This window comes from Thunnus maccoyii, chromosome 21 (genome assembly GCF_910596095.1).
Source record: "Thunnus maccoyii chromosome 21, fThuMac1.1, whole genome shotgun sequence".
Taxonomy (NCBI): domain Eukaryota; kingdom Metazoa; phylum Chordata; class Actinopteri; order Scombriformes; family Scombridae; genus Thunnus; species Thunnus maccoyii.
In genome coordinates, this window is record NC_056553.1 from 13,373,588 (window position 1) to 13,400,218 (window position 26,631).

Sequence of the window (26,631 nt, forward strand, 5' to 3'; positions counted from 1 at the left end):
AATACATATAGAGTTGTTAATAGGGTCCTAACGCCTATTTCGTGGCCCAGGGCACCTAAACGGGTTAATCCAGTATTAACGATTATTAAGAAGTCCCATTTCCCTGGTTTTATTTAAACCTGTAGTACCGGAACTTCAATGTGTACTCTGCATCGCTTTATCAGTACACCAATTTTTTTTTTCCTAGGACGGCGATATCATGACCCGCCCTCCTCTGCCTCTGATTGGCTAAAACTCGTTGCTTTCTTTGGTTGGATTGGTTGGGTTTAAGCATGAAGAATAAGATTGGTAAAGTTAAGAGAAAGAACATCAGTCTCAGCCAATTAGAGATAGAGTAGGGCGGGTCATGACTTCGCCATACTAGGAAAACAAAATATTGCGTCCCGTGACAAATTTCATTGGAACTTTTTACGGCCAGGAAACACTGATGTTTCCTCCTTCTCGGACCTGACAGACGACTATAGGTAGTCAGAAACTATACCTTCAGCTTGAGGGGCTTTGGGGTTTTTTTTGTCACGACTAAACACGAGATAAATGTTGGGTTAAGTGACAGTTTAAGTGGCGTAAGCGAGCGAAATATCCCCGGCTGGAACTAAGAAAACAGATGAACACCGCATGAAAACACTGTAAGGTACGTGATGTTCATGTCACTAAAACGTTAACTTGTTTTCGTTTTGCTAACGTAGCATTGCCTAGCTGTTGAATAATATCTACTTAACATAGGCACTAGTATCATTTAGGGTAACATAACGTTGTATGTAAGTAATAGTTGAGTTACTGCTATTGCATAACAAGAACTTTTTTCGACTGAAAAAAAAAGACTAACAGAGGCTTAACCGATGCTAAATAGCATAAACAGCTACTTTGCTGTTTAGCATACATGATAGGCTGAGAAATGTACAATTATGAGCTTTTACAGTGCTGTTTATACTTTGTATTACACACGGGAGCCTGTAAGAGCATGTAAAACCTTTCATTTCGTGTGTGTGTCTGTGTATTTGTGTATATTCAGCTCCTCCCTTCTCTGGCTCCTTTTTTTCTCCTCCTCTCCTCGGCTGGAGAAGGTTTGCTTTTTTTCCTGTAATACACGTGATCTGTGCTGAGATTTTTAAAAAGTTGTACCTGTGTTAGTACACATGCAGCCTCAGGTGAGAAGTATTTAAAAGCTTGCCAAATTGCTCAGCCAAATTCAGAGAGGAGTAGGCAAGGCATTTTTAGTGCTCTGTTTCTGTGGAAATGTCATATAATTGTACTTTGCACTGTTTAAATTATGCGTCAGACATCAGAGGCTATCAAAATGAGTCCCCACCTTGCATGTTGATATGCTGTGTGGTGTTGCCAGTGGCATGCAACCCCTTTCTTAGTTGGATGATGTGCTTGTGAATATTTTTCCTCCTGTGATGGGTATTAACAAATTTGCAGTGACAAGAAGGATGCTTTGCATGATAATCCTCCTCATTATCCTTTCTACCGACTATATTTCAACTCTGTTATCTGGAAATCTCCTTACTTTATGTTTGTTATGAGTTGATGAGGTTCACAGCTGGTTCCCTGATGTAACAGGTGGCTTTGAAGAACATGTTTTGTATAACAAGACAAGGTTTCAAGTTATTAAAGATGGTTAGATAGATTTGGTTTACACATAATGTGAGAGCACTACATCTGTGATAACTGTGTTGTGGGGGTTTAAAAACACCATCCGTACATTAGTTCAAATCTCGCATGTAGACCTGATGTGCATGTCTTTCTACATGTCATTTAGTCTGCACGCTTGCTGATTCAGACCTGTTTGTAAAAGGAAGTGGGAGCCACAGTTTGCAGACCATGAGCTGTCTGGACGGTCAGGTTAAGTCAGGAATTTGTCCAGATGCTGAGGTCGATTGCACGTACAGGGGTTGACTGAGTTCAAGCCCCTCACACTTCTCCAGCTGCACTTCCTCAATCAGAATGAGGTCGCCTCTGTTGCATTTTAATGAGACGATATATCTAAACTGGAATAAAGTTTATGTTCTTCAGATGTATCCCACGCTTACAGATATCATTTACATTTGTCCAAACTTTACAGGTGTATTGTCAAACTGTAAACATTTTGAATAAACCCTAAACAGATTTTAAAAAGTGAATTTGTACAAGTACCTGGTCATAATAAAGCTTATAATTGACATTTTTTCTGAAATAGTCTTCTGGTTCATACACTGAATATGATCACAACAGGTCTTTGTGTAGTTTTTCTTCTCTAAACATTTCAGTTTGTGTGGCTCCATGTTGCTGTTTATCAGTGAATGCATGGCTGATTGAGCTTTCACATCGCATTTACCATTTCTAGGGTGACTTCTGCTTTGTTTTCTTGTGAAGTGACACACACACAAACAGACACACACACACACACACACACGCACAGAAAAGAAAATATGGTCAACATCCTCATAGGATATCCACAGGCGAGGATGTGTGTTTGAGCTAAGCAGGAAGAATTCTATTTTTGATCCCCCTGTAGTAGCCCCGGCATATTTGTGCCTGTCAGCACAAGTTAATTCATGTTGTGGCGTGAATGCGGGGCATGCTGCGCTTCAACTGCGGCGAGGGGATGTGCTTATTTAACATGAATCTTGTTCCTTTTCACACTTGTCGTGCCCTCCGAGCCTTTGTTTTCAATCCTTACTATAAACTTGACAAGGTCTGTTAGTGGGTGTGGTGAGCTGCAGCAGCATACCATATGAACGCAGTAGCAGTGTCAGCTGAAAATCGAAGTTTTACCAGACAGTTATAGGTTATTCCCCCCGTGAACAAAAATCTCTCTGGAATGTTAAAAAGCGGGGCCTACCCAGCTACCCAGAGTCAGTTAACCATGAAAACAGGCACAGATGTGAGGCAGCTCAGGGAGGTTGCCTGCAATTTTTGTTTTACCAGCCACGAGTTGCACAAAACACAAAAGAATGTGTGACTGTTTCCCACCAGAGTGGCTGGTAGGTGAGGCAAACTGGGTTGTTGTGGCTCAAATGTATCATCTACATGTATTTGGTGTTGATTTCTCACAATGATAGTGTCTTTAAGATCCGGTTTCAACTAGAGCTCATATTATAAGTGAAAGAAAATTCATTTGCAACTGTTTAGATTTAATCGTTTCTGTATCTTCATGCTTTCTCTGCTTCTAGCTTCTCAAACGTGAAGATCGTTCTTTAAAAATCTGTTTTATATCATTTTAAACTGAATATCTTTGGGTTTTAGACGGTTGATCAGACAAAACAAAACAATTTAAGATGTCACTTTGGAGTCGGAGAAATTGTGATGAGCACTTTTTGACAATTTTTGACACTAGAATCAGAAAAGAGAAATGAAAATAATAAAAATCAAAAACCAAAGTCTAAATAGTTTAAGCATAGGAATAAAAACAAATTGTGAAAGAGGAAAATGATGCATGCTTCTCTTTGCGGTTTGTCTAAATAATAGTGAGATATGGTGAAATTAAAAGAAAGTTTTATGCAGGAACAAAAGAGAAAGAAGGGTTAGTGATGAAGAGGGCATGAAGGTCCCTCTGACTGCACACATGCATTTTAAAGAGGGCCCGTTCTTTTGCTGTCCCCCCACCCCCCCCACCCCCCCCAACGTGAGCAGAATGAGATATCCTGTCAGGATGCGTTCAGGATCAATACGCAGACGGAGAAAGTTAACCAAAAGCAGGTTTTTCTGTGTGTGGTGAGCAAACAAGGGTGAGAGGAGCAACGATTGTGGATAGAAAGACAAAAACTACTGAACAAACGAGGCTGACCTCACCAACATCAGACAATGGACAAAGTCAGATCAGCAAACAAAGAGCTTTGTTGCAAAAAGAAACAGACGTGACATAACTCACAGTGAAGGAAAAGAGATATCCCCCGCTGTGTGTGACCTAGTCTGATTACACAGATTTTAGTGTTGACCCTGCACAAAATAGTTTAACATCAAGCCCTCAGTTTAATCATCAATGAATACAGGAGATGGAGTTCGCCTCCCTCACCATCGGAGAACTAAGATCTTGAACTTGTGTTACTACAGTTGTCAGGGGAAGGAGTCTATTACACCACAGCAGTGAGATTTATTTCCCTCTATAAAATTGTGGGGGAATTACAACTCTGGGGGTCTTATTCTAAACCCATTGTGTAACTCAAGCTTCAAAGACCCATGGAAGGTTATTTAAAAATACCTTTCCACTGACTGAAACAAGCCAGAATGTCACAGTCCCAGCAGGTGTGTAAGAGCGTGGGCTTGTGTGCGTTGACATATTAGAGAGGGTGTGCGCCGACGGACGAGGCTGCGCAGACAGAGACTCTTGATTCTCATGTGAGTGGTAAAGATTACATCATAAGTAGTAAAACAAAAAGTCGATCTAGAGAGTAATTGACTATTATGTGCTGTAGTGAGTTTTTTTTTTTTCATAATCAACAGTCAGATGAGAGGGAGGATGGGATGTTCGCGCTCAGAGGAAGGAGTGAGTTAACTGGCTTCTGAGGGGGAGGGAGCCCACCTGCTGTCATGTTGCAGCTCACTGACCCTCCTGTTGTTGCTTGTGCACTCTTGCTACACAAGAATAAACACAAGAGCTACAGAACCCATGGTCAAGGTTGCAACAGAAATGCCTTTAACAGCAAAAAAACCTCACTAATTGTTGACATTTTTGCCCAAATTTGTTAGTAAGCATTGACAAACAGGTGTAAAAACACATCTGCAAGAGTATTTAGACCAACATGCAACATTAAATTATGTTGAAAGTGATACTAATAAAACAGTAACAACAAATTATAAATAACTTGTACTGCTGTTAAGGACATTTAAAGTAAAGGGGTTTCAGTTGAAGGTAGCGACAAATAACTGTTCAAAAATATATTTTTGACGGGGGAAATAAGTATATATTTTAGAAATATACATATAGCAACAGCACCAGGACTAGTGACATCAGTCCTTGTAGCTCAGACAGACCAAAGAAAAAGGCAGCATTGTTTAATTAAAAATCAAGAGGCAATGTTACTACACCAGGAAATACCTTTCAAAAGATTACCGAACAATCAAATTAATCAATAAAAAAAACATTGATGTAGCTGTAGTTGGGAACAAACATGTATCTTGTTAGGTGTAAACAACATAGTCACTGTGGACAGAAATGTTTTGAGAGCATGACACCAGTTTCACTTCCTGGATAACAGAGCGGTCTGTTCTCTTTTCTCCTCTGTAGCAGTGGCCCAGACTGAGGATGGGCCTGTTGTATACTTGAAGTCTCATCCCTGGAGGATCCATTACTTTATAACCTTGCGCCTTTGAACGCCGACAGCCCCCCAAGATGGACGAGCAATCCAGTCACCCCAGTGTTAGCATACCCTGCCACAACGAGCAGAGGGACAAGAAAAAGCGATACACAGTACGTGCAAAAATTCTGCTTGTTGTTGAATTAGCATTTTTGAGCAGCAATAATTCTTCAAACTGTTTGGTTGTCAAAAACTGAACGCTTAAAAATGTTATGTTGCTGTGAAATGAGCTCAAACGTATGTTAATGCAACACATGTTCTTCCTGCCTCTTTGTAGGTTTACAAAGTGATAGTCAATGTTGGACAGCAGGAATGGTTTGTCTTCAGGCGATACGCAGAGTTCGATAAACTTTACAACACAGTGAGTGATGTCATTTTGATTTTTACAACATATTAACATATTTCTGTTCTGTTCACGAGTCTTTGATGACGTCTTTTTTTAATTTTGCTCTCATATCTTTTAACGCAGTTAAGGAAACAGTTTCCATCAATGAACTTGAAAATTCCTGCCAAAAGGATATTTGGGGATAATTTTGACCCCGGTAAGTGTTCCCACGTGGCTCATGTTAGGTTATGTGATGTAAATATGCTTAAAATATTCTTCACAGCATAATCCAACACATATATTCAGATAAAAGCCCAGTTCCAGATGTTGAATACTGTCAATCCTAATATCCTGGTGGAACGCTGGAACTTTTGATTTACAGCAATGTTTTTCTTGATACATGTTTTTTTTATTTGATAAAATCAAAACCGTATGCATCCATCCGGTAGAGTTCATCAGGCAAAGAAGAGCAGGGCTGCATGAGTTCATCAAGCGACTTGTGTCTCATCCTCAGCTTTGCAACCAGTAAGTGTCGGGCTTCTCACTGTCATTACATTACATTACATCACTGCCTGTATTAAGACGGATGGTTTCAGTTATCTGAATCCACCGTTCTAATAAGATACAATTTGATTCGCCATGGTTTACACTTGACATAAATGAGATTAAAAAGATGGAGAGTTCTGCTTTGTCATGTGTACTGCTGTTGAACTTCTCTTATGTAACTGCTTGGTCCCTCTTTAACTTTACAGTCCAGATGTGAGGGCTTTTCTACTGATGGACAAAATGCAAAACTTTTCAGATGCATCTGAGGATGAAGATGATAAAGTAAGTAACCGATCAACTTATTCCAGTTTTGATTCATTTACTGTTTTTTGTTGTTTTATATGTTGCTAACCCCAAAATAAGACTATGTCTTGTCAGTTGTTGCTTGGGATTGTCAAGAGATAGTACAGGTTAGCCACTGATTGTCTATGTATACTCAAAATAAAAAAAAGATTGTAAACAAACTCCCTTAGGTTGTTCTTGGAGCACAGATAAAGGAGTGAATTCTCGGATCCAAGAACTGTCCTTGGCAGTGACTCAGTGTTGAGTGTGTGTCTCTGTTTTAGCCTTTGGTTACATCTTAGCAGCTACTCTAGATAATATTTCTTCTTCTGTTTAACAGAGTAACTCTACCTCGAGAAACATTAACCTGGGACCCTCTGGAAATCCACAGTATGTTTCATACACTTTTAAGAAAATCTAATGTTATAGCACCAAGTGGGCTGCCTTTCTCTTTGCCTTTAATAGCCATTTCACACTTTGGAGTTGTGTAATGACATACAGTACATTTTTACATTAGTGAAATGAATGTCATAATTTCTGTTTCAGTGCCAAGCCCACAGACTTTGACTTTCTAAAAGTCATAGGAAAAGGGAGTTTTGGGAAGGTATGTGAACAATGCAATACTGGAAGATACATTTGGTTTCTGTTTATCTCAGAGTGATAATTTACAGGAGAACAAACCAAATTTATGGATGTATTTAGATAAAATATTGTCGTTAATGCAGTAGTGTCATCACATGGAAAGCAGTTTCATTCATAACTCAACTTTTTATGTGCTACTTTTGAAATGTTTGTGTGTTGTTTTTCTTTTGGGGTAGCACTGAGTTTTAGTTCTGCTCTGTCGGTCTTTCCATATAAGAAGTGAGAATCAGATTGGGAGTTATACTGGTTTACACTGTTGATGCAATGTTCCACATGCTGTTTCTTCCTTGTGATGCAGGTCTTCCTTGCCAAACGGAAACATGACGCTAAGTATTACGCAGTCAAGGTCCTACAGAAAAAGGTCATTCTCAACAGAAAAGAGGTAACTTTACAGTCGGATGTGATCCATATGTCAGCCATGTTTATTTAATCTATTGTTCTCCTACTAAATTACTCCTCCTTCAAATTAGCAAAAACACATCATGGCAGAACGCAACGTGCTGCTGAAGAATGTGAAACACCCTTTTCTGGTCGGGCTTCATTACTCCTTTCAGACCACAGACAAGTTATACTTCGTCTTGGACTTCATCAATGGAGGAGAAGTGAGTTGTTTCAGCTTTGTGAATAATGCGCTCACACAGAAATGAGTCACAAAGTCAAGAAAAGCTGAGGATGGCAGTAATTCAGGAAATTAGTTTTTAACGACTTTAATGGCATTCCTCAGAGCTGTACTGTCACTAGTCAACACACTTCCACGTGTGAAATTCTTATCAGAGATCACAGTGTTACCAAGAATAAGGAACAGCTTGGAGTGTGACTTCCTCTGTTGACCTCCTTCAAATGTGATCAGCCTTTTTAAAGCCGCCATGTGTGACTGACTGTGTTAGAGTGACTAAGTACAATCTGTGCCCAAGTTAATCTGCCTCTTGCCCTTCTGAACATGATGACTACAAAAACCTGTTGGATATAAATGAAATCAGATCAGTATTTTCATTTTCCAGTCAATGTACTCCAGTATTAAGATAAAAAAAGCATTTTCAGACAAAGGCGTATTGTATTTAATTAAAGATATTAAGGCATTGTGAAAATATTAACAGCTGTGTAAAGCTTTCCAATCATCATGGCTCATTAGGTTTTTTTTAATTCAGCGATATCTTTGTGATATAATGGTTATAATGGCTTTGAAGTGATACAGCATGCTCCTATAATGTCTCTGCCGAGTAATATTAATACATCCCAATAATCGAGTGGAACCTTTTCATTTCAGCTTTTCTTCCATCTTCAAAAAGAGCGGACCTTTCCAGAGCCCAGGGCAAAATTCTATATTGCTGAAATGGCAAGTGCACTGGGATATCTGCACTCGCTCAACATTGTTTACAGGTATGTTGAGGGAGGCCTTTAATTTGTCAATATGATTCAACCAAAGTTCTTGTCAGATGGTCGAACAGCGTTTGAACCCCTTACCCCAACACCTGTCTGATATCGGAATTCAGGGGCCGCGTCTGACAAATTCAGTAACTTTCTGAAACCATTAACCTGAAAAGCATGCCCTCTTGACACAGTGATTGGCCAGACTCTCCTTTTACCCTTTTCACACAAGTTCTCATCATTTTTCATATGTATAAATGCAACACTACAAACACATTTGAGGAAAGATTGTCAGAAAGTGCACAATGTTATTCCCACTTGAACAATCATCATGTCTTGCCCTTCTCTATGATGGCAGGCTGTTTGCCTTTGAATAGGGGTGTTTGGAACAGCTATAAAAACACTTTCCTTCAGACGTGGTCGGGCTCCCCGCCATAGTTTGTTTGGAGCTTACTGACACCTTTAATTGAACACATGCTGTAAAGTAAAATATGTCTTGTCAATTAACCAGATAGCTGAAATCTAGAAAATTTAACCGGTTGCTATAAACTTATACATCTAAACTTGAAGATGAATTTACTTTAACATATTTTATGATATGATATTTAGGATAATAATTGATTTCTAAACTATCTTCATGTTCATTTCTTACAGAGACTTGAAGCCAGAAAATATCCTTCTTGACCATGAAGTAAGCATTCCTGTTTTTCAATCAAACTCACTGCTGTCCAGTTAACATCAGCTTAACAACATTTACAGTAAATACTCTATACCTGGATGGGACTGGAACCAATTTTCACTATGTTTAATATTACATGTACAGAACTACAAAATGTCATCCTTTTCCAGCCATATTTCCACCACCAGTGTCATTTCCAGTCTGGGCTGTACAGAATGCATGTGATTGGATTAGGTCTTACTAATGATTTTCCTGCCTAGCCTTATAGAGAAAGTGAGGGTGCGATGAATGGGACTGACTGAGCTACACTGCAGCCAACATTCCTGGGCAACAATAGAATCCTCAGTCCGGGGGATAATGAGCTGCTTGTGTGGCACATGTTGTCTAAAAACGTCCCTGTGTCCTTTCTTTAAAGGGGCATATCGTTTTGACGGACTTTGGATTGTGCAAGGAAGGCATTTCACAGACAGATACCACCACTACGTTCTGTGGAACACCTGAGGTACGGCAGCATTGAGTTGGAAACTTACTGCTAATTGTGTGCCAGGGTTGAACAATGAAGCCTCACCCTCAGTGTCAAAAAGTAATAATTATTAACAGACTTTTGGTAATTTTGTGTAGTTAATGATTTTGAAAGAATGACTGTACCCTTTTTGGGGCCATTATGCTGTATATCTACTGTAGGTTTATGAGTCACATTTTCCAGAGGCTTTTTTTGAACAAAAATAGTAGTTGATATACATTTAGTTGGTCTATTTTAATGTTGTTTGCTTCTTCTTACCAGTACTTAGCTCCAGAGGTCCTGAGGAAGCAGCCATATGATAACACAGTAGACTGGTGGTGTCTGGGTTCAGTGCTGTATGAAATGCTCTTCGGCCTGGTGAGTTTTTACTTTGAGCCTCATAACCCACATATAGAAATGTGTTTTGGTGGCAAATATTAAAGCACCTCATTGTACTGTCACACCCACTACGTCTTTTTTCATTTCCTAGCCACCATTCTACAGCAGGGACACACATGAGATGTATGACAACATCCTCCATAAGCCGCTGGCGATGCGTCCTGGTGCGTCCAGCACAGCCTGGTCTCTCCTCCAAGGCCTGCTGGAGAAAGATGGCACACACAGACTCGGGTCCAGGAATGACTTTGTGAGTGAACTTATATCATAAAGATACTATACAGCGGACTTCCCAATTTGTGGGCTCCCTCTAGTGGACATGGTGTACTCACCATCACACTGTTGCAGATATCTTATATAAACTTTAAAAATGATAATAAACTTTATTTATAAAGCACCTTTCATACTCAAAATGCAGTTTAAAGTACTTTCTATGAATCCAAAGTTATATTTTTGTTGATATTTATACTTCGTTTTTATTTTCAGAGTGAGATCAAAGCACACAACTTCTTCTCCTCCATCAACTGGGATGACCTTGAACAGAAGAAGATCCCGCCCCCATTTTTGCCTCATGTGGTAAATATTTTGTCTTGCCCATTAATCAGAACTTTAGAGGTGTTTTATAGTGACTTGCTTTTTGACGTCTGCACTCAACACTTGCATACACCATTTTAACAAAGAAAGCATCTGTGGATGCTGGCTCTTTGTCACTCTCTCATAGCTTTAGGGCACTTGAATAAAATGGAGTTGTTATTAATGTTATTAGTAACACCTGTGCTTTTTCTACTCTGACGAGTCAAAATGTATGCTGTGAAAGAGGTCCATTAGTGGCCTCTTAAAGGGGGGATTTATTGCAGGGCTATTGTATTTTTTGCACAGGTGTTTCTAATTAACAGTGGAGGTTGTCTAATTAAGTACCCTCTTTGAACCCACCTCATAAAATGCATTTTTATTGGCTTAACTTCATGTAATGTTTTAGAGTTTTCTATTTTTAGTCTTGCGTTTGTTGATTTTTGGCTAACACCTTTTGTTTTTAATGTTTTAATTGTTTTACATGTACTTGTAGTTTAATTGTTGCATATTGTTGCACCCAGATAAGTGCTATAACTTCCATGATTGTATTTTATGTCATCAAATTAAGTTCCTTTTACTGAAAAACATGCATTGTGTCTAGTATTTGCTAACACATAAAGAATGGTAATAAGACATATGTTAATGTTTCCTTTTCCACCATGTTTTTTACAGAGCTCTTTCTCTGATATCTCAAACTTCGATCCTGAGTTTACGGATGAGATGGTCCCCAACTCCATCTGTTGGTCTCAAGAACATTCCATAGTCAACGCCAGTGTAATGGAGGCCGATGATGCCTTTGTGGGCTTCTCTTACGCCCCGCCATCTGATGACTCTTTCCTATGAAACATTCCCAACGAGGTCTTGAATTGCCTTAACCTTCATAACTTCTTTTGACTAAAGGGAATAAATTTATACCATGGATGAACTTGTTCTACAAAGCCAAAGCAAGCAGCTGACAAGAAACAGCACTTAAAACTGATTGTTTGCCAGAAAAGTCTTTATTTTTTACCAATTTGTATTTATATAAATATATATACATAACAGATGATATTTTAAGAATTATGGACAGCCATTCTCTATTAATGTAATTCCTGGTGGTTTCTAAAGTGAGCCATTATAAAGCCTTAATTTTCTCCCTTAAATGAAATCAAGAAGCAGTTTTCTGAAAAACTTGAACAGTCCACTGGACTTAATATAACACCATTTGACTGTCAGATGGAGGCACGTTTGTCCATGTAATTACTGTAAAAAAAAAACCTTATGTATCATATTAATGGTAACTAAGCTGGAAATAGGGATTACTTGAGATACCGCTGAATAAAGCTGGTTTATAGGTCACATTTGTAAAAAAACAAACAAAAAAAAAAAACTTCAGTTACTTTTCAGTTTGTCTTTGCAGATACTGAGTGAATTGTTTTTTTTTATTGGATTATTTGTTAATTTTTTTTTTTGCTGTTCTCTGCCTTAACACATTTATTCTTAATGTCAAATAATAGAAATCCACAATGCTTTGCTTCGCCTGGCAGTTAATTAGGCCTATACTCCTGCACATTAATAATAAAAAAAAGAAATATAGTCTGTGAGTTTCTGTGTGTTTTGTAGTGAGTGGAAAGTTTCTCTGCTCACTGAAAATCATGAGTTTAACAGGTGTACCTATTATACTTGATTTATGACATCACAGCTAGTTGGGAGCCAATCATGGTCCAGTATGCCACTGACACAAGTGTGTCATGGTGTGATGTAAAAACTTGAAGCCATCTTGTGTTCAACGAAATGAAATAGAAAAATATTTGCAAATTTATAGATTCTGAACTGTTCAAAGAGGGAGGAGTAGATGTCATTTTAGGGATTTTTTATACAGTATACCGTAAAACATGTCTGGAGGGGATCTTTAAGTAAAAGTATCACTACTACAGTGCAAAAATACTCTGTTATAAGTAAACGTTCTGCATTATCAGCAAAATATATAAAGTATCACAAACGAAAGTGCTCATAGATGTACAATGCCCTCTGTCAGTGTTACAGTTTTATACACTGTAATGTTTAATTATTATTGTTGATGCATTAATGTGTATGCTGGCCAAATTGGAGGAAACTATAATTATACATACTCATATTTTATAAGTAACTGGTAGTCGTCAGATACATGTAGTGGAGTAAAAGAACAATATTTTCCTCTGAAGTGTGCTGGAGTAGTATAAAATAACACAACTGGAAAAACTCAAATTTTTTGGTTCTCAAAATTGTACTCAACTACTCAAGCACAGTACTTGTGTAAGATGTATTTACATGTACATCTTTTTAAAAGCATTTTTCAGACTTTAATGCTTTATTGAACAATACATTTACATATAACAAGGCAAGGTGTTAAAAACCTGTGCATGTATCTGAGTAAGAGAAAACAAACAAAAAAGAAATCAAAAAATCATAAAATAAATAAACAATACAATAAAACTATTTAAAATGAGAAAATAAATTTTAAAAAGATATATATCGTAAATAATACAACATAAATAAAACAATAAATAATGTTTTTTAAAAAAGATCAATTAACTGTCCATCACTGGTTGTATGTAAATACGTCACTCACTTGCTCAGAGTGGTCACTATGGCAACGCGGTCGACTAGCGCCAAATCAGTTCGTAGGTTAGCTAAAGATTGTATTGGTTTGTGCTGACTAGATGTGTTGATGTCTTGCTATTAAATGAAAATGGCTGACATCTTGTCGTTAAGAGAATCAGTTCTGGTTTATTTAGACAGAAGTGGTGGCCTTCAGAAACTTGCCGCAGACTGCATACCATTTAACGGTAGGCCTACTGTTAGTTAAATATAAAACTAGCTAACCGAATTTGAGCTGTGTAACGTTAAACTTCAGAGTCACGTTCAATATACCTTAAGCTAAGTTAACTATTAAATGTGCCCCTTCATTTCCAGACCCACAACAAATTGAGGCAGTGTACAGGTTTTGTATCAGCGTGAATCCCTCTGATGTGATAGAGGTGGATCCTGTATTGGGTGACTATGTATTACATGATCCCCTAAGAGCAACATCTTTGTTTCAGTCTGTAAGTGAAGTGACTGTAACATTAGCATTAAGTCTACTGTAACATGAGCTTCATTTGCCCAATTCCTCTTTCAGGTTTGCTTCCTGGCTATAAAGACTCTTTCACTTGTTGAAAAAATACACACAGAGAGTCAGGTATGAATACACTGTCTGGCTGTTTTCTCCTTTTGAACACTGACAACAATATATTTACCATAAACCTATTTGAAAAAGGTAACTGAATGATCAAATCAATCCAGTAACAATGTATTTATCTGGTTGTTTCTTTTGAGGTGAATATAATTTTGAAGTTGACACACCTGCCTCCATTCCCTGAGTACACCTTGGACCTTTGTAGTTTTCCACGTGGACATGGTCCCATGAGACCTGTGGTCATGGAGGGCCTAGTCACTGCCATTACAAGGGTCACAAAATATACTCAGGGGGCCAGGTTCCTCTGCACTAATGATGACTGCCCTTGTTCTACAGGTACTACACATACTACTATGTTTCCAATAAGGTGTACGAGTACTAACTGTAAACACAAACCACAGTGAAGTAGGTTTGTTCAGAAACCATTGTATGTTTCTCATCAATTACCATACAAGTAGCTAATCTTCATGGACTGCAAAAATGTTTCACATCTCCCTAATGCTGGCTCTAGGATTCCACCACATCCGGGTCCATGCACCTGGAGCCACAGAGTCAGCTACTGTGAGAAACGACTTCAGCTGCATGATCTGCAGCTCCCAGCTGAGAGAGGATGTGAAGTTCAGAGTGTTGGGAGGTGAGAATGATGCCTTATGAATGTCAGACGCGTAGGACGTTATGTAAATTGCTTAATGGTTACAAAAGGTTTACAGAAAATGTGCATTTTGCATTGTTATGCTCTGTATGTATACATATGTGTCTTTGTGGAAACAGATAAACAGCTGGTGGAGCTGATCCATGTCAAAGCACTTAATGTTCTCAGTGCCCATCAGCAAAGTGCACTCAGATACCAGTCTGTCACCTTGTTTCTCAGAGGTAGGTCTACACCATAAATTGCTCAAACACAGGACCAATCTATAATTGTTTCCCTGATTACATATTTGATAATTGCAACCATTAGAAGCAACATAAATGCTAGAGTGAACGAAGCTAATAGCCAGTTGAAAGAGGCAAGGACTACTAGCAGCATGTATTACAGCGCATAATCAAAAACAATAACAGCATTACTTCTCATCTACTTTCTCAAACAGGACTTGAATCTATTTGTGTTTCTTGGCATCTTTGAGTATTTATTCTAGCTGCAGAACAAAAGAGTGACTCCTTTCTTATGTAACTTGTAAGCTATACGGCACAAAATAAGTAGATGTCCCTCTGGTGGAGTATAAATAGGTATCCCTTTCATGTTTAAAAGAGTCCCTGGGATATTTTTAGACATTAACACTTTCCAACTGTTATGCATGCTTCACTCTGTATTTAAGTGAGTACATGACTGCTAGAAAATGCAGAGGAATGGCATGGGAGTATGGAGACTGATGGCGACTGTCCTTTAACCAGGGAGCTGGTTCAAGCCAGTGAGCTGAGGTGTCCTTGACCTTGTCCTTCAGTGTTTGCATAGCGTAGAGCAAGTCAGCGCTTTGATTTTTATTAAGTTAAATGGCTCATTTTTCATTTGCAAATCAATATCTTAAAGGTAAAGGTAAAAATGCTGTAAATCTTTAAATAAATATCCTCAACATTTAAAAGGGTATTATTTGTTTGTAAAATCTTATTCTCATACATTATGTTCACTCCCAGTCCTGAATAATGTGGTTGTAATAGCTTATATTTACACTCAGTCAGATGTGTTGAGGTTTGTCATTAATATTCTCCCCCTTTCTAAATGAGACTCACTTTGGAACACAAACTTTGTGGGGGAGAGTTCAAATAAATAAAATTTTGTGTAGCCAGCCGCGCACTGTGCCTCATGGTGGGATATTAAGTGTTTCTGTCCCCTCTCATAACATTGTTCTGCCAGTACCCCTGAGATCTTAGCAAATCTCAGCACCAGGATTAACATATTCTGTTGACCCAGTCCTGTGGAGGAATTCAATACACCGGGTTCCTGTTACTAAACATATATGTTAATAAGTGCAAGGAACACTCATTAGCTGGCTGTGTGATTTGCTCACAGAGAAATCTTTGTTCTGAAGGCCTCACTGTGTTTCTCTTGGCAGTGGTTTGTAGGTGGCATGCGTGTTTCTTCAATAATCACCAGGCAGCGGAGAACAACCCCTTTGAGTGTTATTGCTTTGTTTCCCTTATTTCACACAGATGAGCTGTGTAACTCGATGAGAATTGGTCGTCTCTACAGGGTGTTAGGCATTCCTGCGCATGTGCACCAGTGGCCAAATATTACCTGGAGTGTTGAGGCAAATAGCATCCAACCGTGGGAGCCAGAGTGTAAGGCAATAATTTGTCTTCTAACACTGCTTCAAACTGCTCCCAACCACAAGCATACTGTGTACACTCTCAAAGACCAGAACATTTATATTTTTCATATGCAGCATTGTGCATCATAATTGTGCTGAAACACCTAATATATTCCAAAACTCTACCTACAGATCCACATAAAATCAATGCCAACTTCCAGAAGCTGTTGAAGGTCACATCCGGTTCTCCATGGAGGTTCTCTGCCATTGTAGCTCACTGCTTCGGGTTGGACATAACTCCTCCAGGCCTCTATAGCACTTTAAAACTGTGCTTGTTGCTCAGCTTGGTGCAAACCAGAGCGGACGCAAAAGACACTTTTCACAGCTTGGATCTCCTCGTTGTCACCACTGACACGCTCATATTAGACAGGTAGAGTGATCTGAATCACACAGCTTCACATGGACACACTGGGTACCAGGGGGATTTGATCCTCATTACTCTGAATTGACCAACTTTTTAAAAAATGTATTTGTGTGCCAGACTATTATCGTACAGCTTGAGCTTGGCGTGTCGTGGGGTCAGGCATCAGGCCTCGGGGGAGATGTTTGCATCTCTGTCCCGGGACGAGCATGGAGCAGGCACTGCTAACATCCATGCTGGCTCTGCCCTGCTAGCTACCGGTGGCATTTGCATGTTGGGAGATCTCAGTTGTTACAAAAAGGACAAGCTGGATGCCATTCAGTCAGGTAGAGCACCAGAGAGAATAATACATAAGTTATGGCATTGTGTAGTATGCTGTCAGCTATGCGAATGATTATATTAGACACAATGTTGATGTACTTTCCTCCCCTGAATTTTTATCAGTTCTGGAAAACCGCACAGCGTCTGTGTTCATCCCAGGGAAGAAGTACAGTGAGGACGCTGATCAGCAGCTTTCCTTCCCAGTCCAGTGCAGCTTCTGGGCCCTCACAGACTCCACAGATAGCTCCCGACGGTCTGGGAGGGCAGACTGTGTTGTATTGGGAACAGCAGTGAGTTCAATCACAACATGGTGTTAAATTACTGTTGTAAAGCTCACTTAAAATGTGGTCTGGATGTGCACTAGAAGGTCTGAATTGATTTTTTTTTTTTAAATGAATTACGTTAGAAGAACTTAAGCCAGTGTGGTACATTGACTACAAGAAATGTAATTTCATGTAACTCAAGATGTTGTTTGCAGATAAATCTGGCAAAACAGGAAATTGAGACAATTTGGTGTTCTTGAAGGAAGTGCCCTGCCCAAGCAAATGTACAGTGGGACCCTTGAGAATAATCAATGCTTTGTTTTTAGTTTTTGGAAGGTGGACAATGAACTGTATAAGCAGTAACCAGCACTTTAGATCTCAGGTTAAAAATAAAATGGTCTCACTCATTTTAGAAAGGTGAAAAAAAACAGCACAGTAGACAGTTTTCTGATGCTCAGACTCTTCTTCATGAGCAGGAAATGGGTCCGGTACCATTTCAGTTGGCAGATGCCTTTGGCCTGGTCATTCAGTGTCGGGATAATGTGGGAGAGCAGGCCCTGCTTGCCCAGACTGTCCACACCCTCCAGCAGGCAGTACAGCCTGGAAAACCCCACTACCCATCCTGTGTGGAGCTTTCTACCCAAGACTACCGTGAGGTTAGCAAACATTCTGATTTTAACTGGATTGCATCAGTTTGGTTTTTTTTATAAAACACTGCTTTGATTTTAATATTAATACGTTAACCTTATATTGCACTTGCTGTTCTAAATTCTGTCTTCCAGCTGGTAGCCCACGCACAAAGCTTGCAAGTGGAGCTTAGTCCTGGAGCAGAGAAGATAATCCATGGCTACTACATGGCCAACCGTAGAGTCCGATCACAGAGTCAGGGTGTCAAGATGTCTGTGACTTCTGTCAAACTACTGTAAGCAAAGCAATACTGCAAAAGCTGGATGAATCAGAACAGTTGTAATGTTGTTTCCTATGTCATGACCCTGGACTGTGTATAACAAGATGAGGATGTCTGTGTCCTGTTATGTCATTATCATCCACTAGGTGGAGAACGTTCATCTATGTTGAGCCATATCCTTGGATGACAATTTTTCACCTACTTATGACAAATGTTTACAAATCTTTTTCAGTGTGGTGACATATTTAATGTTGAACTAAAACTATGAAAATAAATCTGTTTTCACTGAGAGTGTAGGACAAAAGTCACATTCTGCTCACTCTCAATTTTACAGATTACTTGTTTTTCAGCAAATTAAAAAAAAACTACTACTACTACTCTGGCAGTCTTCCACTTATAAATGATCCTTTTCATGTTTATTTTTGTCACAGGATTTCTTTGGCTGAGGCCCACTGCAAGTTGTGCCTCAGAACACAAGTACTGGAGGAGGACGCTGTGATCGCTGTGCTCCTTTGTGAAAACTCAGTCACGCTGAAGCACGGTACAATTTTCTTTTTCTTTCTTTTTTTTTTAAAATCAACCCCCCTTCATTTATACCACAAATACAAATACACTACTTCCATTCATAGAATTAAATCATATCCTAGTACAAATGTACTTGTATGCTATTACACTTAATCTACATGTAATCCAATGTATTGCTATTGTCTTACATTATGTCCTCTTTATGAGCAGATCGATATAAAACACCTGAGTCAATACTGTACATACACAGCATTACAGTCAAATATTTCTTTATTGTATGTTTGATCCTTGCCCTGGGTATTAGTTATTTAGGAGCACTATAACACTATAAAGGGTTCTATGTAGGCCAACAGCAGCTCCCTTTTTCAAGGGTTGCCTGCCTCTTCCAACAGGGGCATCTGCTCTCGTTATTCCACCTGACACAGTGTTTCCTTGTGACCTGGGAGATGTGGATGGTTTGCAAAGGAGAGACATGACCCTGGATGATCTCCACCAGAATATCCTACGCTTCATCTACGCCTACGCACCAGGAGCAGACACATACATCACAGAGGAGTAGGGACCTCTATACGATTAAAAAAAAAAAAAAAATACAGGTAAGAAGCAGGATCCTACTGCCCATATACCCCCTTTTGATAATGATCCTATGCCTGATGTTTGTGTCCCTTCATAGTTCTAGACACACTGAATCAATAGACAGGCAAAAACCCTTGAATTTATTGCAAAGTGATAATTTAGGGATGTTGCCAGTATTATCTGACCAATATCTTGTTACTTTTTGGGGGGTAAATAATCTAAAATATATATAAACAGACAAAGATATGCAGGGTAACAGATTTGTTCAAAAAATGAAGTTGAGGTGTTTTCATAGCAAACAAGTTTTATTAATGATGAATGAGACTTTGATCACGCAGATGTGGCAAAGCCTCCAAATCTTGGTCTAACGCCTCGATGAACACTGTAACACAAAACACACATTGGGATCACTCATACACTTGTACAGACTGTAACAGGACAACATGCAGCTAAAGTCAGTGTCTGTATTCCATTTGTAGTAATATAGGTTAACAGCTAAAACATGAACTCCTCGATATAACAGTATAGACGTCATCCAAGTTGACTGGGGTAGGGGCGATACTTACTGGTCAAACGAGGCTTTCCTGAATTCCCGAGCCATGCAGACCAGTGAACTGGCTACTGGTCCAATCCCTGCCAATAAATAAACAGAAATATAATCAGTTTGCATGAAATTTCAGTGATTTGAGATTTTACAAGTCTGACTTTTAGTTCAGTTAGTCACAATCTCAGCAGCCCATTTTGGTCTGATGGGTAAACGGCGAAAATGTGAGCTCATCATTACTATTTCAAATAGGAGATAAATCAGGCCAGATGTAATGCAAAACAGTGAACGTATTGGTTTAGTAGTGGCTTTACTCACCAGAGATAAGAGAATGCAGACACTCATGTCTCTCCATTACTGCTGCTGGTGCTCCTTATCTGCAGAATATGGAAATTTTATTTGTCACTGCAGCTCCATCTGTACTATAACAATGTGGCATGTCAAGATGACAACTGTTGTCTACATGTGAAACCATGTAGTAGTTGGGAAAGTTGCAGCAAGTAATTCAGTAGTCACAGTCTCACCACTTTATTGTCTGATGGGTAAACGGCGAAAAGGTGGACTCATCATTATTACTTATAAAGAAGATAAACCAGGCCACACAGAATTCAAAACAGTGAATACATTAGTTTAGTGCCGGCTTTACTTACCAGAGATGAGACAACGCTGACACTAATGCTTTTCTCCATCACTGCTGTTTATCTGTAGAACATGGGAAATTGATTTGTCACTTTTATCCACTGCAAATCCATCTGTATCATTACATGGCGGCATGGCAAGACGACAATTCAACATGAAACTTTTGTAATGGTAAATAGATGCATAGTCTAGTAGTTGGCAAAACTATAGTTGCAGCTAGTAATTCAGTAGTCACAGTCTCACCACTCTATTGTCTGATGGGTAAACGGCGAAAAGGTGAACTCATCACTATTCTAGCTGCAAGAGTTGCCAGTGCTCAAAGTTTAGAAAATTATCTAAGACTTTGCACATCAGATATATTATTTCTGACCGCTCTGCCACACAGCGAGTTGATGAAATTTAAAGAAATAACCAGATTTGGGGAAATATTTCTTAACCAGGTTGGACTAGTTGGGCAATGACTTTACCAAAATCACTTTTGTCCAGTTTACATCGAGACAACTTTAACAATTATTTTGAGAAGCTCTGTATTATTTTTGGCAGTCTGACCACTCAGTATGTCTGATGGGTAAACTGAAAATATGACAAGTGTACAGCAGCACAAAGAGAGAAAACACTGTAATAAGAAACCAACCTCCTCCAGCACAGGAGACAAAAGATTAAACGTGGTGCATCTCCAGTGACCACAGCAGGACATCTGGGGAATGAAGGAAAAAAAAACCAAGAATAAATAAATCTTTCAAAAAAAAAAATCAAAATGCCATTATCTATACCAAATACTCTCTTATCAAACCAGTACTGCTTGATGTTATGCTGGTAATTCAGTTAGTCACAGTTTCACCATCTTATTGTCTGATGGGTAAACGGCAAAAATGTTAACTCATCACTATTCCAGCAGCAGGACTCCCCTATAGCCTAAAGAACAGCACAACCAAACTCCAGCACTCACCTTAACGTCCATACAGGGAGGACTGCCATGTGACGATCTGTAGTTTACAGTGGTGACCTGACATCTGCAGAAGAAAACAAAAAGACCACTGAGTGACTCGATTCAACATGTATAGTCCTTCCCAGGCTCATTTACTATTTGACTGATCATTAAATTGTTTGATTACTCATATAAACCTTCTAAAAACTTACCTCATCAGGTGTACCAGTCATAGTTAGAATCAGCCATCTTCATCAGCACTTCTAAAAAAAAGACAAAAGCCACATGATTAAATAGGTTAATACGTGTTCAGTCTTAATTCATAATCACCACTTCAGACAGCAATGATTTTTTACCCCCCCCCCCCCCCCTGATCCGTGCAAGTCTGTCACAGCAACTTAATTACTCTCAAGTGTGAACTATTGATTTGTAGCTTGCATGAATAAGATGTACTGAAGGAATAGTCGATATGGAGGGGACACATGACTGATCACCTGAAGGTCAAAGGGTACAATGTAACACAGCTTGGGAGCACGACTAACATCGCAGGTCTGAGGACGGGTTCAACAGCAGGTCACGACCTCTGCCATGACCTTACGTCCTCAGAGGGGGCCGTGAAGCCTTTCCCCAGTGAAATAATGGGGGGGAGAGGGCAGCAGCTCTTCTGCTGACCCCTGGACAAAACCAGCTATGATCAGTGACGTAGAGGGCGTTTTTTTTTTTTTTTTTACTCTTTCAGCTGTCTGAAACGATGATTTATTGCATTACTTCAGGGATAAGACCTATCTACAGAGAGAAACAGAAAGGCTGACCTATCTATGCGTTACATTTCTACATTGAGTTCACGTTACACTTTTTTAAGGTTGTTCTGGTGCTTCATAATTTGCAGGACGTGTTTCAAACTTTAGCACAGACGTGAGAACTTAATAGACAGTAAGACCTGCATTGAAGTCAAACTCAAATTCATCTGCGTGCACGTTGCACCGCCTGCCTTCATAATTGAAGTGTAATTGACATAAGATGCTAAACTGTAAGCAATCAATGCTCATTATACTATACGATTACTGTTTGAATCATGATACACACAAATCAAGTGGCACGCTGCGCTCTTTTCTCCCACGTGGCCGAGATGCTAACGTTAGCTTTAAGCTAACTAGCCATGACTATGTTTAAAGCGCTAACTCTAGCCTACAAACAAGACGACAATATGCAAGTAAAATGATCTCACCATTGCCCACAAAGGTTGTGAAGATTAATCGTGAAGAAGTGTTCATTCTGTTGAGATGTCAAGAGGAGCAGGGAGGCTTGCATTGCTCCTGCTTGTCTCTCTCCAAGACCAAAGGAAGGATATCCGGTCAGACCTGCAGTCACTGTCAGCGCCACAGAGCTGCGCACTGCGGCTCATCCACTGCGCAGCTGGGCAATAATTTAGTTGTCAGCATCAACCTCACTGAATTGCGTTGACGCTCATATTTAAGTTACAGTGATGGTAGGTGAATACATTCACTCGCTTTTCACTACAGAAAAGCACCAGGTTTTTGACGAATTAGTGTGGAAATTCAAGGTTATCTTTCTTTTCTTCAGCTCATTAAAACAGATACAGATTTTTAACCCATGACTTTAAAAAAAAAAAAAAAAAATAACCACCCTCATTTCCATCAAACTGGCAATAATAAACATATACCTGTCCTCTTAAAAATGATGGCATTTGTTCACGTATGCCTCAACATACAGAACATACATCATATAATTACACCAGTTAGACTAACAAAGTTAAGTAAATTTAGACCTAATTATTGTCGAAAAGACATCTTACAACTTTTGCTTCCACTCAAATGTTTCGCCTTTACAATGCCTGATGTTAAGAGGAGAATTGCTTATTAAAATGTACCCCTGTAATCTGTGAAAATAGAGGTAGGTTTTCTTTACTTTCTTTTTTAAACATGTTGACACTATAAACACAGCTGAAACACCATTTTATACACACAATTTTATATTTTAAATATCTAATATTAGGCCTATGTATTAAACCTAATTATTAGGCTATTTCTATTAATATATAAATATATTTCTGTATTTCTGTAAAGCTACATAGCCCCACCGTATTTTGCAGTCAGATGCAGTAATTTTGCTGAAATTAAATGTGGTGACCTGTTAAAATCAAATCCTGTATTTAGCCCATCGAGCGCCACAGCTGTATTTAATTGATTTGATTGAATGCTGCTAATTGTCATAGAAGAGGAGAGACTGTCCGATGACCACGAACAATGATAAAAAGCCAGCAAATACATACCGTCAAGTGGTAAATAAGTAAAGTAACAGTAACTCAGTTTATTTATTATATTACATTTAATTATGTCATAATCTCTACGTTCAATTATTTTTCGTTTTCACTTTTCTTAAACCGATTCTCGATTATTTTTTAAAACTTTATGAGACATGTCTTCTTTCACTGAAGTCATTTATTCACAAACACATTTACAACCATGCATGTAAAAATAAGAAGGAACATGAGATGAGGAGCCACCATTGTTGACTCTCTGACAGACCACTTCACATGACAGATGTTAAGTTATTCACACATGCATTTAGTGCAAATGTTTCAACTGAAAGTGCACACTTCAAGCATGACGGACTCATTACCCCACGGAATTTCTACAAATATCATACCTGGGACATGTATGGAACTGCACAACGCAGGATAAGCCAAAATAACAACAACAGAGAAACATAATGTATGCTTTCTCATACATTAAAATTCACGTAATATATTAATTTACAATGTCCACATGGAGCGGGCTCAGTGGAAGTAAAATCAGTTTAATTTGTTCTACACTCATGCTGCTGCTGCCAGAATAAACAGCAACACTCATGCAAATATGAAACAGTTTCATACAGATGATTTAAGCCTGTTCCTTGGATTTGGACGATGATGGGCCTTGATTCTCTGAATCTGAAGGATGTGTGGTGTTCAGGAACTGTCCCGTAGCTCCGACGTACAGTCTGGATCGCATCGGCCATTTCTGTAAAGACATTTAATCTGTTATTAAATTAATGTAAAAGCCACCATGGGTGCACTATTTCAAATTATGTAACATTTGCTTTAAAATATATAAGTACCCGAACAATGGATATATACAGTAAGAAGTTTCATTCAGTCAATTTATCAAAACAATTTAATAATATAGCCTACTGATACAATAGATCAACAGCTACCAGACCTTTATTATCATTACTATTATTATTAATAATATTAGTATTATTATTATTTACTATTATTATTATTACTGACCTTAACTGGGTGCAGGTAGCCATCACCTTTTAATGAGTGTAACGCATCTGTTTGTTTTGTGCTCTCTCCCTCCTCCGTGCCTTCCTCTTGTAGTGTTCGAGTCAAATGGGCAATGTAGGTGGTGGCCAGTATCAACACGTCGAGTTTGGACAGCTTGGTGTCCGGCGGAACGGACGGCAAAGTCCTTTGTAGCTCCAGGAACGCGGTTCTCAGAGTTTGCACTCGACTCCTCTCCCGCGCTGCGTTAGCTGCCGCCGGGCGTCCTCTGCCGCCGAGCCCGCCGGCCTGAAGCACCCTGGCCCGCTGGAGCTCCCGACGACGACCGTCTGGACTGGGACTGGAACTTGGACTGGATGGAGGACTGTCATCCACCACAGTCCCGGAGCACTGACCGCTGTGCATTCCGAGAGTCTGTCTTCCAACCATCGGGGTGCACTTACAAACCTGAAGAATTACAGATGAATTATCAAAACACCATGTCACTTTTAGTGGTTTATCCGGCCCGTTATATTGCACATTTGATTTGAACTCAAGTTACATTTGACTAACTTATTTTAGACATAACTTATTAATTATTTATTGTAGTCTAGTAGCCCTGTGTTCTCTGTTTAACTTAACTTTTAACTTATATTATAATTCATAAATATTTAAGATATTGTCATTGTTTTTTTATTAATTAAACCATAACTTATGTTCTCTGGTCTGCAGTCACTTATTGAAAATGTCTGTTGACAAATTGCACATTAGACAGACAACACACCCAGTAATAAACAAAACTTTAAAAAGCCAAATTATACACAACTGTCCAATGTTGCTCTAAAGACACATGAATTAGTTCTGATTACACGGTGACATGTGAAAGACATGCAAGTGAAGCCCCTACCAGGCATATTGCCAGTGTACAAACTCATGAGAGCAGTTTCTGGTTGGTGGTCTGATATGGAATTTACCTCTGGTATTTCTCCAAGGCGCTGTCTTGAAAAACGACATGAACGCAATCCAAAGACGGCTTCTATAGGATACAGAATTTGCTCCTCAATGTAGAATTGTCCCACTCCACGTCCAGCTTATCCTTATAAAGTGGCGCGTCTGCAGAAAGGGTGCGCAGCGGTTCCTGTACGCGCATCCAACACTTCACCTGTGTGCGTAAAAGTCTCAGGAGCCCTTAATTTATTGGATACACAAAGCGGTAGACAAGTATTTCACTCCAACGTAATTAATCACTCGCCCCATAACACTCCCTCGCAGTGGAGAAGACTGCTCTTTCCCCTCTCTAACTTGTTTCTGTCTGAGGGCAGTAGAGGCTCGTTTTCAACGCCAGAGGCTGGACTCTCTTTTCCTTCAACTCTGATATGTGGTGGGCCATATCCCATTCTAATTGGCTGCGAATCCGACACTGTATTTTCTTTATAAGCCTATCAAAAAGTGGCAAAAAGGAAAGAAATGTAGTCAAAATTACCTCCAAAATATGCTTTCCATGGTTAGAAATAAAGACTAGTCTATCAAAACGTTATTTGCAGTTGACCATGAAGAGAAACTGACAAGTGTAAGGTGATATGCAAAACATTTGACTAATTGCCAGTGTGTCTTGAATTGCAAGCTCATTGGAACAGCTAATAAATAAAGTCCAGCACTGCAATCAACAGGCAGGCATTGAGGAAATTCTTGTGAGACTCATAAATTAATCACTCTGATTTTCAGGGCTCCAAACGGAGATGTCGGCAAATTAATGAAAGGAATTATTCATAATATGTATATCCTCGGACTGTTCTTAATAAACATTGTTTTTGTAAGGATGGAGTAACAGTATTGCTCCGGGCCACTAATTATAAGGCGAAGCAAAAGGAAGGTTAAGTAAGCTTGTGTCTCTAATTACCCCGCATCTTTCAGGGGTTACACACCCACGTGGCTCCTAAAAACCCATTCAAATATTTAGTAACAATGCTGACAATAAATACATCCGTGTTGTTACTGTATTTGATATAAATAAGGGTTGCATCATTTATCACAGTTGATTGAATAGAAGCATGGGTTATGTTATTAACTTTGGATAATGTAAAGCCTTGTTATGATAAGGCAGATTGATCATTTAGATTATGCCACTCCTATTTGCTAAAATCCATGAAAAAGTACACACGCCCTAGAAAATGTAGGACTGGCAGCAAAGTACAGTTTGAGTTA

The 26,631-nt window shown here is 39.1% G+C and overlaps 3 protein-coding genes and 1 long non-coding RNA gene across 7 annotated transcripts; 2 read left to right on the forward strand and 2 right to left on the reverse strand.

Annotated features, from left to right (window-relative positions):
- The first annotated feature begins 350 nt into the window (after positions 1 to 350).
- sgk3 (serum/glucocorticoid regulated kinase family member 3) lies at positions 351 to 12,167 on the forward strand. Of its 2 annotated transcripts, none has more exons than XM_042399919.1 (17): positions 351 to 631; positions 5,210 to 5,392; positions 5,557 to 5,640; positions 5,749 to 5,821; positions 6,054 to 6,129; positions 6,357 to 6,432; positions 6,773 to 6,822; positions 6,979 to 7,036; positions 7,373 to 7,456; positions 7,545 to 7,676; positions 8,342 to 8,454; positions 9,097 to 9,133; positions 9,537 to 9,623; positions 9,906 to 10,001; positions 10,114 to 10,269; positions 10,506 to 10,595; positions 11,265 to 12,167. In XM_042399919.1, exons 2-17 carry the CDS (start codon positions 5,315 to 5,317, stop codon positions 11,433 to 11,435), a joined length of 1,461 nt encoding a protein of 486 aa, XP_042255853.1. In that variant the 5' UTR covers positions 351 to 631; positions 5,210 to 5,314; the 3' UTR covers positions 11,436 to 12,167. The 2 variants fall into 2 exon arrangements, with proteins under 2 accessions (XP_042255853.1, XP_042255854.1); XM_042399920.1 differs by having other exon boundaries at positions 351 to 626.
- A 1,046-nt stretch (positions 12,168 to 13,213) lies between these two features.
- Positions 13,214 to 24,609, forward strand: mcmdc2 (minichromosome maintenance domain containing 2). Of its 2 annotated transcripts, XM_042399334.1 has the most exons (15): positions 13,214 to 13,399; positions 13,527 to 13,657; positions 13,732 to 13,791; positions 13,929 to 14,124; positions 14,300 to 14,422; positions 14,560 to 14,661; positions 15,937 to 16,065; positions 16,227 to 16,464; positions 16,576 to 16,781; positions 16,900 to 17,066; positions 17,516 to 17,695; positions 17,822 to 17,961; positions 18,378 to 18,487; positions 18,864 to 19,067; positions 24,544 to 24,609. In XM_042399334.1, the coding sequence occupies exons 1-14, from the start codon at positions 13,297 to 13,299 to the stop codon at positions 19,028 to 19,030; spliced, it is 2,052 nt and encodes a 683-aa protein (XP_042255268.1). In that variant the 5' UTR covers positions 13,214 to 13,296; the 3' UTR covers positions 19,031 to 19,067; positions 24,544 to 24,609. The 2 variants fall into 2 exon arrangements, with proteins under 2 accessions (XP_042255268.1, XP_042255269.1); XM_042399335.1 differs by lacking the exon at positions 13,214 to 13,399 and having other exon boundaries at positions 13,527 to 13,607.
- On the reverse strand, positions 19,332 to 23,355 carry LOC121888066. Of its 2 annotated transcripts, none has more exons than XR_006093123.1 (9): positions 23,260 to 23,355; positions 22,387 to 22,574; positions 21,371 to 21,421; positions 21,180 to 21,243; positions 20,865 to 20,927; positions 20,242 to 20,293; positions 19,910 to 19,968; positions 19,614 to 19,680; positions 19,332 to 19,429 (listed from the first exon to the last, which is right to left on the reverse strand). It is a non-coding gene; the product is annotated as an uncharacterized LOC121888066 (long non-coding RNA). The 2 variants fall into 2 exon arrangements; XR_006093124.1 differs by having other exon boundaries at positions 22,387 to 22,566; positions 23,260 to 23,274.
- On the reverse strand, positions 23,470 to 26,613 carry LOC121888065 (transcription factor 24-like). Its single transcript, XM_042399337.1, has 2 exons — positions 24,451 to 26,613; positions 23,470 to 24,181 (listed from the first exon to the last, which is right to left on the reverse strand). Exons 1-2 carry the CDS (start codon positions 24,874 to 24,876, stop codon positions 24,062 to 24,064), a joined length of 546 nt encoding a protein of 181 aa, XP_042255271.1. The 5' UTR covers positions 24,877 to 26,613; the 3' UTR covers positions 23,470 to 24,061.
- Positions 26,614 to 26,631: the final 18 nt, after the last annotated feature.

What these genes read in the sequence shown, in the direction of transcription:
- sgk3 (XM_042399919.1), top strand. Translation starts at nt 5,315, where the DNA reads ATGGACGAGCAATCCAGTCACCCCAGTGTTAGCATACCCTGCCACAAC. An exon ending in ACAAGAAAAAGCGATACACA is followed by an intron (nt 5,393 to 5,556) that starts GTACGTGCAAAA and finishes GCCTCTTTGTAG; the next exon opens with GTTTACAAAGTGATAGTCAA. An exon ending in GAAAAGGGAGTTTTGGGAAG is followed by an intron (nt 7,037 to 7,372) that starts GTATGTGAACAA and finishes CTTGTGATGCAG; the next exon opens with GTCTTCCTTGCCAAACGGAA.
- mcmdc2 (XM_042399334.1), top strand. Translation starts at nt 13,297, where the DNA reads ATGAAAATGGCTGACATCTTGTCGTTAAGAGAATCAGTTCTGGTTTAT. An exon ending in GACACGCTCATATTAGACAG is followed by an intron (nt 16,465 to 16,575) that starts GTAGAGTGATCT and finishes TTTGTGTGCCAG; the next exon opens with ACTATTATCGTACAGCTTGA. An exon ending in GTGACTTCTGTCAAACTACT is followed by an intron (nt 17,962 to 18,377) that starts GTAAGCAAAGCA and finishes TTTTTGTCACAG; the next exon opens with GATTTCTTTGGCTGAGGCCC.
- LOC121888065 (XM_042399337.1), bottom strand. Translation starts at nt 24,876, where the DNA reads ATGGTTGGAAGACAGACTCTCGGAATGCACAGCGGTCAGTGCTCCGGG. An exon ending in GCTACCTGCACCCAGTTAAG is followed by an intron (nt 24,182 to 24,450) that starts GTCAGTAATAAT and finishes ATGTCTTTACAG; the next exon opens with AAATGGCCGATGCGATCCAG.